General features: G+C 42.1%; 1 protein-coding gene across 2 annotated transcripts in view; it reads right to left on the bottom strand.

Annotated features, from left to right (window-relative positions):
* The window catches only part of RAB3GAP2 (RAB3 GTPase activating non-catalytic protein subunit 2), a 284414-nt gene that overhangs the window by 221290 nt on the left and 50340 nt on the right, over window positions 1-12784 (bottom strand). For both annotated transcript variants that reach the window (XM_030196010.1, XM_030196011.1), the window contains exons 5-7: window positions 4412-4459; window positions 4233-4308; window positions 2750-2851 (exon numbers count right to left, since the gene is read on the bottom strand). In XM_030196010.1, the coding sequence (XP_030051870.1) occupies window positions 2750-2851; window positions 4233-4308; window positions 4412-4459 (226 nt within the window). The remainder of the gene's footprint in view (window positions 1-2749; window positions 2852-4232; window positions 4309-4411; window positions 4460-12784) is intronic.

Below are 12784 nucleotides of genomic sequence, written 5' to 3'. Positions count from 1 at the left end.
CCAAGAAGGATTAACATACAGATGATCCATGCTGTTATAATAAGAATGAGACAAATCTTCATTATATGTTCATTAGGGCTTCTATTTCTAATATTATCACTTCACAATTTCCCCCCATCAAAGATTAAGTCTACATTCTCACTCTGTTCTCCAGCTACGTGATTTGTAACATACATTATTTGAGAAGTCTTGGTAGGTGCTTTCAATGTGGTTATCTGTTTAACACAGTATTGGAGTCATTGCACACAACACTGAAATCCAACACAAGTTACTAATATTAATATAATTACTACAAACTATAATCTGTACAATGTTCCTTCCCCAAGAACCAAAGTTTGGTAACCAGGACCAACCCCAGGTACTGTAACCTATATCTGAACGTTTGGAATGTAGGTCAGATTCTCGAGATAGGCTGCTGAATGCAACAATATCTGAGATTGGTCATCAACATAAACACAACTACCAGTATTTATGAAGGCACACACACCTCTCCTTAGGCAGAAAGTAAATAATCTAAGGCCAGTCTATTTTGAATAGTAAATTCATGCATTTGGGTCATCTCCTTATTAATAAAGTCATATATCTTGGGCCAAATCATGAACCATTATTTCATCTACAGCCTGAAGTCTTACTACAATTAAGAGTCCTCATTCCATGCCACCACTTCCAAAGGGGCTTTACACTCTGATCATTCACTACTAAATTTTGCTTCTGTAACATTCTAGACGTATTAGTGATCTGGGAAATATGGGGTTTAGGTATTATTATGTATGGTCAAATGTAGATATATCAGAGAGTTCCCACAACAAGATAATGGAAGACAGGATTAACCACTTTTATGCTTTCAAGCTGTATCCTGTATAACTGCTTATAATTCAATGTTTGTTATGCAAAAGATACCAAGAAAAAAAACAAACGATATCACCATTGGTAGTTAAACTGATGGAAAGCATGGTAACCAAACAACTTACTGATTACATAGACAAATTCTCAATACTACATGAATCACAATCAGGATTTCGCGCCAACCACAGCACCAAAACAGTACTAATTACTCTCATAGCCAAATTCAAACAATAAATTGCATTAGGCAACAATATACTTCTCCTACAATTCGACATGTCTAGTGCGTTCGACATGGTTAACCACAATATACTACTAAGCATCCTAGAATACTTCGGGATTGGCGGAAGTGTACTCAGCTGGATCAAGGGTTTCCTAACCAATAGATCATATCAAGTGAAATCAAATTCAAATATATCATCACCATGGAAAACAGACTGTGGAGTACCCCAAGGATCACCACTATCGCCACTCCTCTTTAACCTAATGATGACCCCACTAGCCAAGTCCTTATTCAACCAAGGCCTCAACCCCTTCATTTAAGCAGAAGACGTCACAATATACATCCCTTACAAACATGATCTAGCCGAAATCACCAATGAAATCAAACTCAGCCTAAACATCATGAATTCATGGGTGAATGATTTCCAACTAAAACTTAACACAGAAAAAACACACTGTCTCATCCTTTCATCCCAATACAATACGAACAAACCCACCAACATAATCACCCCAGATCACAACCTCCCTATCTCCGACAGCCTAAAAAATTCTCAGAGTTATTATTGACTGCAATCTCACACTGTAGAACCAAACGAAAGCCACAACAAAGAAAATGTTCCACTCAATGTGGAAACTCAAATGAGTAAAAACCTTTTTTCCCCCGAGGGAAATATTTCGCAACCTGGTACAAAACCATGGTACTAAGTCATCTAGACTACTGCAATGGAATCTACACGGGATGCAAAGAACAAATCCTAAAGAAACTTCAAACTGCGCAAAATACAGCAGCCAGGCTTATATATGGAAAAACCAGATTCGAAAATGCCATACCCCTACGAGAAAAACTATACTGGCTGCCAATCAAAGAGCATATTACATTCAAAGTCTGCACCATGGTCCATAAAATCATCTACGGAGATGTCCCAGGATAAATGATCGATCTCATTGACCTACCAAGGAGTAGAGGAGTGTCTTTTCCATGTTTTATTTTGTTTGATTTCTATTGATAACCTACCAAAGAGGAAAGCTTCAAGATCAATTCGAGCATACTTAAATCTCCACCACCCAAGCTGCAAAGGAGTCAAATACAAATCAACCTACTCATCCAGTTTTCATATGTAAGCACATATGAAAGACGACAAACAATCACCCGAAATTACTGAAAATTTACCTGTTCAGAAAGGCATACCCTAACAATCCAACTTAATGCCTTAACCATGTAATACAACAAAACCAAAGCTCGTACTGGACATAACTTAATTCTTCCCCCTTAAGATTCCCTAATGTGTCTGTAACAAATGAACCGTCTTATATTACAACACCACTCTGTATTTGTTCATACCGATATTGGCGATCGCCTGTAGGGTACTATGTAAGCCACACTGAGCCTGCAAATAGGTGGGAAAATGTGGGATACAAATGTAACAAATAAATACAACCTTGTAAAATAATTCATAAACTAATTTTTATAAAGTTTCATATGACTACATCTAGAAGATTTACTCAACATTTTTCATTTATCAGAAGATTTATAACTACAATATGTATGAACTAAACTGTCTTGGTTGTAATCCACATTGAACATGAACTGCGGGATACAGATATCATTTTAAGTAAGTAAATAAATAAATGGCATTTGTGGTACCAAAAAAAAAAAAAAGAAAACCGAAATCTGCTATACCACCTGTTCTGTGACTCCAGGATGCCGTGGGATCTCATAGGTTCTGCACTTAAGCTGGAGGACAGGATCTTCATTTAAAAGCTGAGCCAGTAATAACACACCATTCTGGAAAGCAAAACCTAAGTTTAACACACTGATGTTAATAATTTACAGAAAATGCCATGTACAGCCTTTGGTAAAACTTTTTGTTGCAACATTTTTGTCTCCAGATATAAAATTAGAAAAGTAAATCAATTTAGGCTGGCTCAAAGATCTGGGCAGGTAAGATATGGAAACCAAGCAGTTGCTGGTTCAACCTCACTAACATGAGGATACCAAGACACTACTCTAAGGTCTGGGGCATGGAGGATTTAAGCCTTTTAAAAATAAATATATATGTTTTCTTACATACTGCCTGTAAGCCCAAAGGTTATTGAGGCAGTGTACATTCAGGTACAGTAGATATTTTTCTGTCCCTGAAGGGCTCGCAATTTAAGTGTGTACTAAGGGTAGAGGAGGTCTTTTACTAAGCCACAGTAGCATTTTTAGCTCGTGGTAAAAATCAGCTGGCGATAAACGTCAAGACGCCGGCGTTTACAGTCAGCTGATTTCTACCGTGAGCTAAAAAAGGTACCTCAGCTTAGTAAAAGACCCCCTAAAGCAATGGAGGGTTAAATAACTTGCCCAAGGTCACAGAGTCGAAGTGGCATTTGAACCAGGTTCCCTTGCTTCTCAGCCTGCTGCTCTAACCATTAGGCTACTCTTCCACACTGCTGTTGAATATCTTATAATTATTACAGAAAAAAAGGGATAATGGATGTGACCAAGGAGGAAAACCATAGCCTACAGGAAAGTTGATGGATCTCTAATGGGATGGGAATGCTTGGTATTGCGAGGAGTATAAGACAGATGTATTATACAACATGTATTGTGTCATATGTAGCCACTAGGATTCCAAACTGTTATTGAAGAAAGTGCATTTGTAGGTGTAAGAGCTGACCTGCAGACACACATTCTATTTTGCCAGATCACAGCCAGAAGTCTGGCATAATTAAATAGAAAAGAGTAGAAAGAAAAAACAAATTGCACTATGGTAAATGTATAACATGTCTTGATTGTTCCCATTTCTATCCACCATCTATATTCCTTTACACAACATTGAACTAATCTTCGGTAATGCTCAAGGGCTAAAGTGAAGCCTCTTCTGAGGCTGAAACCTCGAGTGCTGTTTCTTGAAAGCAATTCATTGGCCTTCCTTCCAAAGGGGGCCTGAACATATAATCTTCAAAATAGGACTCTGACATACAGAAACCAAATCTTCTGTGTAGTGATGTCAATACTTAGCCAAGGCACCAGTTTTGTTTTATTATTTGTTTTTTTTTTTTAAAGACAGATATGTAGATACAGAAGGTACAAGGATTGCTTGTGAGTCTGCAGGAAACATCTTTGGCTAAGCCGTCACCATGCCTATTTTTCTCATTCAAAAGAATGAAAATAAGCAACTAACCTCAGTGTAAAAGCGCACACAGCCAGAAGTGAAACCAATCACAATGCATGTCCAGTCGGGACGCCCCGTAGAACTCCTGTCCCACACAAAACAAAATGCTTAAGAAATAAAATCATACTTTATGTTGCAGAGGAACATTTTAATAACCAAATCTAACGGTACAGATTTAGTGTACTTACCTCTTCTGACTTGCTAAAGGAATACACAGGGAACTGCTTACACATTCTCTGAAAGCAAAGAAGAAAAAAAATGTGACAGTAAAAAGGAACAATTTATATATTATCTAATAATTTTCTTTCCTTTAGTCGCAGCAGATGAATCCAGAGATTTGTGGGTGTGACCATCTACCAGCAGGTGGAGATAGAGTGTACTCTACTGAACTGTCTTGCAGGACAGTATGCTCCTTGGTCATTCAGTATTTCTCATAACAAAGCAGAAGGAAACAGAATTATAACATTCCTCCTTCCCCACAGGGAAAAGTGATAAACTAAGAAGTGCCAACACATACACCAATTACAATAGTCCAACTAAAATGTAGCAACAGTTCCAACAGAGAGAACTAACCGAAAAGAAAATTATCAGTTAAGATATAATTTTTAATTCCTTGGCATCAGCAGCAGATGAATCCAGAGACTTGTGGGATGTAGCAGAGCAGTCCTTAAGTAGGGTGGAAACCTGAAGCTCCCACAGATAGCACAGATACTCCAAAAGATGCATTCAACTGAGTAGAGACATTCAAACAGTAGTGTCTGGAGAAGGTGTGCAAGGAAGATCATGTCACCACCCTACATATTTCCTCCATGAAGAACAGAAGGGCTTCCAAAGAAGCCGCAACAGCACACGTAGAATGCGCCCAAAATATGACCGGAAGTGGTATACTTGCTAATAAATACTCGGACGTAATAGCCTCCTTGACCAGCGAGCAATCGTGACTTTGGAAGCCGTATTACCTTTTTGAGGTCCCGAGTAGAGAGCTGCATGGTGGCAGAAATCTAACCCGTCCCCACAGAAATCTAACCCATCCTCACAATCAGTAATCTCCTCCATCCCCGTCCCTGGCCCACCCAGCCCCTGCCATGCCACAGTCACCTTGACACCCCTCCCCCAAAAGCCAGATTCTATAAGCAGTAAAAATACTGGTAAAAGTAACATTAATCATTTTCTTCCATACCTGCTAAATACAAAAGTAAAAAAAAAAAAAAAAAAGATACACATTTCCAAAAAAGCAAACATCCGTGAACAGCATGTCCCCTTTTCCTTTCCCTCCCATCCATGAGCAGCATGTCCCCCTCTCCTCTCCATTCCCTTCTATCCCATGTGCTCTAGTTCCCCTTTTCCCTTCCCCCCTCCATGTATGTCCCCCTTACAAATCTTTCCTCTCTACTTCCTTCTCCCTGCACCCACACTTCCTCCACCCTTTTTACAGCCCCCTCCCACCCATGCCAAGCATGACTCCATCCATTCACCTCCCCTCCAGCCCAGGGTGACCTCCCTGAATGCTCCTGAATTGACCCTAGTGGTCTAGTGGCCTCTTCAGGGCAGAAAAGATCTCCACTCGTTCCTGCCCACTGTTCCTTTAAAATGTCTGCCAAGACTTCAAGCGGTGGCCTCGCAAGACTTCCGTGGAAGTCTCACAAGGCCACTGCCCTTTAAGTCTCGGCAGCCATTTTAAAGGGCAGAGCCAGTGCTAGGGTCTCTGGTGCCCCCCTGCAAAGTATCTGTTGGCGGCGCAGCCCGTCCATTATCTCCTTTCTCTCTTCTCCCTCCCCCTTCTCCTACACCACCCCCTTTTTTCAGCCCAGTGCCTTTAACATAGTAACATAGTAAATGACGGCAGATAAAGACCTGAACGGTCCATCTAGTCTCGCCAACAAGATAAACTCATTTTACATGGTATGTAATACTTTATATGTATATCCGAATTTGATTTGTCCCTGCCTTTCTCAGTGTTTTCCAATTGATTGTATGCTTCTTTCATGTATACAATCAATTGGAAAACACTGATAATTATGATAATTTACCCAATGACCCTTCCTTATCAATTATGCAACTTATAGCCGATGTTACAAAAATAGGTTATGAACAGGGATTTGTGACACCTAAGGAATTTAAATTCCTAAATTACACAAAACATAAAATTCCGGTATTTTACCTACTACCAAAGATACATTAACGTTTAGAGCAGCCCCCTGGGTGACCGATAGTCTCGGCTAGAGACTCTTTATTGGAGCGTCTATGTAAATTCATCGATATCCATCTACAACTGTGTTTAAGCTCTATTAAATCATACAATCAAGACACAACCCATTTTCTAAGGATCCTTCAAACGATAAATAAACTGGTTTGAAAGATTGGACTTTAGTGACTTTTGACGTATGTTCTCTGTACACCAGTATACCCCAGGAAGAAGCACTGGAGATAGTGCAGCTATCATTGGAAGAGAGGCCAAGACCCCATTTAGTCCCTTCACAATTCCTAGTGAAATTATGTGAGATAGCCATGAAAACGAACTTCTTTATCTTTGATAGCAAAATGTTTCAACAGAAATCTGGCACAGCAATGGGTGCTACATTTGCACCCACAGTGGCGAATCTCTTTATGCCAATTTTCGAAGAAAACTGGATCTACACGTCACGGTTTTTCCAATATGTTAAATGTTGGAAACGTTTCATCAATGACGTGTTCTACATATGGACTGGGACATCTGAGATGTTACAGCAGTTCGTGAGTTTTCTTAATTTGTGTCACCCTCAGATAGAATTTGAAGCCGTAAGTCATAAAGACCATATAGCTTTTTTGGACATATGGGTTCAAAAAGAGGGAGAAAACTTTAGCACAACTGTGTTTTCTAAACCAACATATCACAACTCCCTTTTACATTATGGGAGCATGCATCCTCCCCATATGAAAAAGAACATCCCATATGCCCAATTTTTACGCTGAAGGCGGATATGTTCTCAAGAGAAAGATTACAAACTATGCACAAACTCACTAAGTGAGAAATTATTACAACATGGATATCCGAGACAGCTAATCAAGAGAGCTATCAAAAGAGCTGAATAAAATCCGAGGGAAGCATTATTAGAATATAAATCTAAACGACAAGAAGAAGATATATTACCCTTTGTCCTAAAATTTGATGCAGAACCTGTCAGAATAAGTAACACCATAAAGCGACATTTCGAGCTACTCAAGAAGCATCCTATGTTTGCACAATCTAACATTTTGTTTTCATACCAAAGAGGATGTAATTTAGGAGATCTGCTAAGCTTAAATGATGTATGGTCACCTATCAAATCAATTACAGAAGTAGGCAGCCACAAAAAATGTGGCCGCTGTTCGGTATGCCATATAATGGCTGAGGGGAGTAAATTTATTCAGCCGAGAACAGGGCGCATATGCGCCTTAAAATCAAAGACTACCTGTGAATCCACTGGTGTGATATACATTATTCAATGTCCCTGTGGATTATTATATATTGGGCAAACCACGAGAAGTTTGAAGGTGAGGCTATTGAAACATCGATCTTGTATGAAACTGATGAAGCGTGAAGCACCAAAGGTGACACATAATGAAATGCAACAGCATAAATTTGAGGAGCTATCATGTATGGTATTAGAACAAATTAAACCATCACAAAGACGGGGAGATCTGGAAAAAATCCTCCGTCAGAAAGAACAAAAATGGATCTTCTATTTTAACACCATGGAACCTGAAGGGCTAAACGTCAGAGTTGAATGGTCAGCATTTTTTTTTTATTTATATTTATTTCAAGTTTACATTTATGCAATACAACATAAATCAATCAAGATAACATTAAAGGAACTTAAATCAAAACGGAAATTATCAAACTATATCGACCACAAATTATGATCCAAGATCTAGGAAAATAACTAAAATCAAAAAGCAATCAAATTAAGTGAACAGAGAGAGATGGCGAAGATTCGCAGCCGAATAGCGCTTAATACAGTGCCTATTACAACATTATTCTTTAGAGGTAATAAATTCTTGTAGTTTTCCTGGGTCAAAAAAAATATATGATATAGATTCAATAGTAATAAAACATTTACAAGGAAACCTCAATTGAAAAGTTCCACCTAAACGGAGAACTCTTTCTTTTAGTAACAGGAAAACTTTTCTTCTTCTCTGGGTGTCCTTGGAAAAGTCTGGGAAAATCTGTATTTTTGACCCAAGAAAAATGGAGTTCATATGGCGAAAATAAAGTCTCAAGATGTTATTACGGTCTGTTTGCAGTGCAAATGTAACAAGCAGTGTGGTCCTCTCAGTTATGACCTCCATAGAACTTTCCAGGAAGTCAGTTAAATTTAAAGCAGCTTGAGGATTTTGAGGAATATCACCCTTTCTTGCACCAGAAATATATTGTACTCTTATAATAGGAGGGAATCCCTCAGAGGGGACTCCCAATATTTCATGCACATATTTCCTCAACATTTCCAGTGCTGGGATGAGTGGAGATTTAGGAAAGTTAAGAAAACGTAGATTATTTATGCGAATTTGGTTTTCAAGGAAATCTATTTTACGCTGCTGAAAATTGAAACTTTTCATCAACATTTCTGTTGAAGATTTCACTGCCTTAAAGTCATTGTCCAAGACATTCATTTTAGATGTGTGCTCTGCAACTTTAAGAGAAATATCTTTTTGAGTTTGCTTTACCTCTGCCAACTCTCCCGTTAAGATTCGGGCAATCTGTTGTACGTTGGAATTTAGGCCTTGTATCGCTTCCCATAAAACTTCTAGGGTAATAGCTGAAGGTTTTTTCAAATCTCCCAGCACGACAGAGGACGCATTCAGATTCACTGCAGGCAGTACACTTGCCTGCATCGATGTTCCTTCTGGCGTTGAGGAAGCAGCGGGGTCTCCGCAAACAAGCGCAGGGGACCGACTCCCGGATACCACGCTCCGTTCCACCGCTGAATCCTGCCTCTCTCCTGGCCTTGGGAGTACAGCCATTGGGGGTGGGCTCAACGAGACTCCCTCAGCGCTCAGGTCTGTAAGATTTTCCGGACCGCCCGTAGCGAAACCGCCAGCTCCCGGCGTCAGCAATCCCATCTCTGCCAGAGTCATCTGCCGCAACGGGGCTGGATCCACCCTGCGTGCGGAGACAAGTGCACTGGGTTTACCCTTTCGCTTGCCCATAACGGCAAGCGAAACTCCGTGTGCAGGTTTCAATGGAGGGAGGAGAGAGCTCGGCGCACATCCGTTCAGCTAGACGCCATCTTGGATCTCAATGGTCAGCATTTTTTTTGAAGATACATAGCCTTACCATGCGACATCTATTAACTATGTAATCCCGGTGTGAAGAGGCTAGACGCAGCTGGAGGAAGTGACGCAATCCAGGCTAGATCAATGAAAGGGAGGGGTTTTCACCCCTTTAAAATGGTGCTCGCAATGAATGGCTTCTCACCTACCTGCAGTAGGTTTGGGCAGAAGACGGAGTGGATTAGTAATTGTGGATGCAATTTCATGTGGAAAACGATGTGGAAATAACCCCTGACAAAGCACCAGCGAAACGGGGGCTCCCTGTCGGGTTAAGAAGTGGAGAGCACCGCCTTGAGAGGAACACTAGAGTGACATTATTAAGCTACTAGTAAAAAAGGCCCGTTTCTGACACAAATGAAACGGGCGCTAGCAAGGTTTTCCTCGGAGTGTGTACGTGAGAGATGGAGTGTGTGTGTCAGAGAGAGAATGAGAGACAGACAGAGTGTGTGTGAGAGACAGAGTATCTTTGTGTGTGAACTGTGTGTGTGTGACAGAGAGATAGAGTGTGACAGAGAGTGTGTCACAGTGTATGTGAGAGACAGTGAGTGAGTGTGTGCCCCCACCCCCCTCTCGCAAGGCCCCCATCCCCACCCCTCTGGTCTCAGGACTCCCTCCCCACCTCCCTCTCCCCTGCCCCCCCTCCAGCCATCCATGTCCAGCGACCCTCCCTCTCCCCCTGCAGCCACCTATGTCCAGTGACCCTCCCCTCCCACCATCCAGCCACCCATGTGCGACCCTCCCCTCCTCCTTTTTCCCCCCTCCTGCCCCCCCTCCATCCACTCATGTCCAGCGACACTCCCCTCCACATTGTGAATAAGCTGAAAGGGCTGAACTTAGGACCGACAGTGGTGCTCAACAGGAGAAGCAGCAGCGGCCGGACAGCGTTACCAGTGGCAGCTGCGGGTGGCAAGGGGGTTTGATGTGCAGAGGGGGGGGGACTTAAAACTCTCTAAATGAAAGGTATATAAGAATATGAGAACACTAAATAGGTCTTTTCAGAGGACCTAACAACATATGGTGCACTGCCCTGATGCTGCTCCCACACTAGGAACTGCATTTAACCAACTCTGGAACTATAAGTAAAACCTGAACTCACCACAGGTAGTGTGGCCTTGTTTTGACTGCTGCAACCAATGAATCCACTTTAGGCAAACGTAGCTTTCCCAGCTCAGGTGTGGAAATGGAATAAAGATACGATGTACCCTTCGTCACCTGAGCAGTGATAATTTCCTGCATAGCCTAATGCACCGGAAAAGACTTAGGCGGCTTTCTAGTGTTCACCATTTTAGAATTAGGAGATGCAGGTGTAGCAGGATCAGAAGAAATATTAAGAACCTGGAGATCCTTAGTTATAAAGGCAACTCGTCCTTATGAAACACCCGCACCGCAGTGGAATCATCAGAGCCCTCTCTAAATAGCTCCCACTCCTCCAATTCCTCCTGAATCTGCACAGAAAGAGCCTACCCTGAAATGACTCCATCAGAATGAGAAGGAGACAGGGGAGTAATATACTCTACTTCTGAGCTGGAGTGCAAATGTCTCCTCTTCAGGGCAGGGTCCATAAATGGAAACTGTGAGGCAGGGAGAAAACCAAAAATCTCCAAAGGCATACTCAATACAAATGTACAGCAGAGCAACAGTCCCTGAGCTAAAAAGGTAGCTGATTATTTTATAACAAACTAGTAAAAAAAGGCCCGTTTCCAAAACAAATGAAACGGGCGCTAGCATGTGTTTTGTTTTGTTTTTTTCTTTTTCTGTTTGATATTAAGGGATATATTTTTTTTTTAAAAAGGAAAAGAGTTTTTTTTTTTTAAGTTGTAAAGTCTGTATGAGTGTTTGTGGTTTTGAGGGGGGGTTGTGGGGGGTCTATGGGTGTATGCTATTTTTTTTGGGGGGGAGAGGTGTTTGTGGGGTAGGGTAGCGTTGTTCTGTATGAGTGTTTGTGGTTTTGAGGGGGGTTGTGGGTGTGTGTGCCATTTTGTGGGGGGGTGTTTGTAGGGGGGTGTTTGTGGGGTAGGGTTGTTCTGTATGAGTGTTTGTGTTTTTTGGGGGGGGGGGGATTATGGGATTCTGTGGGTGTTTGTAAGAGAGAGATGTAGGCTTTTACTGTTTCAGTTTTTGTATTAAGGGGGTTGGGGGAGGGAGTGTGTGTGTATGAGTGTGAAAGCAAGATGTTGTCTGTCCATGGCAGTGTGTGGCATTTTGGGTGGTGGGCAGTTTGGTTGTATGTATGTGTGTTAGTGAGTGATGCTGATTGTCCATATTAGATGTGGGGGGTTTTTGTGGCTGGTAGGGGGTGATTCTCTGCGTGTGAGTGTGATACAGTAATCTTAATTCAGCAGGGCACTCTGATGTGGTATTTGTAGGCACTTGTATTTTTGTTGAAACCAGAGGGATCCGTTGCAGGCAGGCAGTAGGAGTAGATATGGGTTTTTTTTCAAGTGTGGAATGTGGGTGGTGTTCTGTAGGGGGGGACGGGGCTGAGGGCGCATGTGTCTGGAGGTCTCCTTGTAGGCACTGATTTCAGCTGGGCACTCAGGTGGGCTATTATCCGTTTTTTTTAGGGGGGGTTGGGCGCCAGAGGTTTCCGTTTGGGTGGTTTTTTTTTGGGGGGGGGGGGGGTTGGTTTGGTTTTAGTGTGGAATGTGGGTGGCGTTCTGTAGGGGGGGCGGGGCTGAGGGCGCATGTGTTTGGAAGTCTCTGTTGTAGACATTGAACGCCGGCTTGGAGACTCACCGCATGAACAGCTTGCAGAGTAAGGTCCGCGATGTAGTGGTTGTTTAGTGGCGTTCTTCGTCCGCGCTTTCCTCGCGGTTGGTCCCCGTGCTGGTTGCTACCCCCTCCTCAGGAAGGGGCGGGACTCGTGTGTGTTTGTTTTTTTTTTCCTGAATGCCGCTGCATTTTCTTCGCTGTCCCACTCCTGCTCCTCTGCAGCACCGGTCCCATTCAAAGGCTTGGTGGTTTCTAAGTCCATGTGAGTGTTTGGGAGGTGGAACCGTACTTTGTGTGCATCACCTGAGGCACAGCCAATCAGCAGCGCGTGGGCGGGTGGAACCGTACTTTGTGTGCATCACCTGAGGCACAGCCAATCAGCAGCACGTGGGCGGGGCAAACACTGATGTTCAAAAAGTGGTCTCTGCCGCCTCACTTTAGAACATTGGGAAAGTGAGGCTTCATTAGAATGTTTGAGGTGTGTTTTATATAGAGAGATATAACTTTTGTGTGATTCAGTAAAATTTCTCACAATTTGATTTTATGGGATTAATTTCCTT

The sequence above is a fragment of the Microcaecilia unicolor genome, chromosome 3 (assembly GCF_901765095.1).
Source record: "Microcaecilia unicolor chromosome 3, aMicUni1.1, whole genome shotgun sequence".
Taxonomy (NCBI): Eukaryota; Metazoa; Chordata; class Amphibia; order Gymnophiona; family Siphonopidae; genus Microcaecilia; species Microcaecilia unicolor.
The sequence above is the reverse complement of the archived record's forward strand: the minus strand, read 5'-3'. Positions and strand labels throughout refer to the sequence as shown.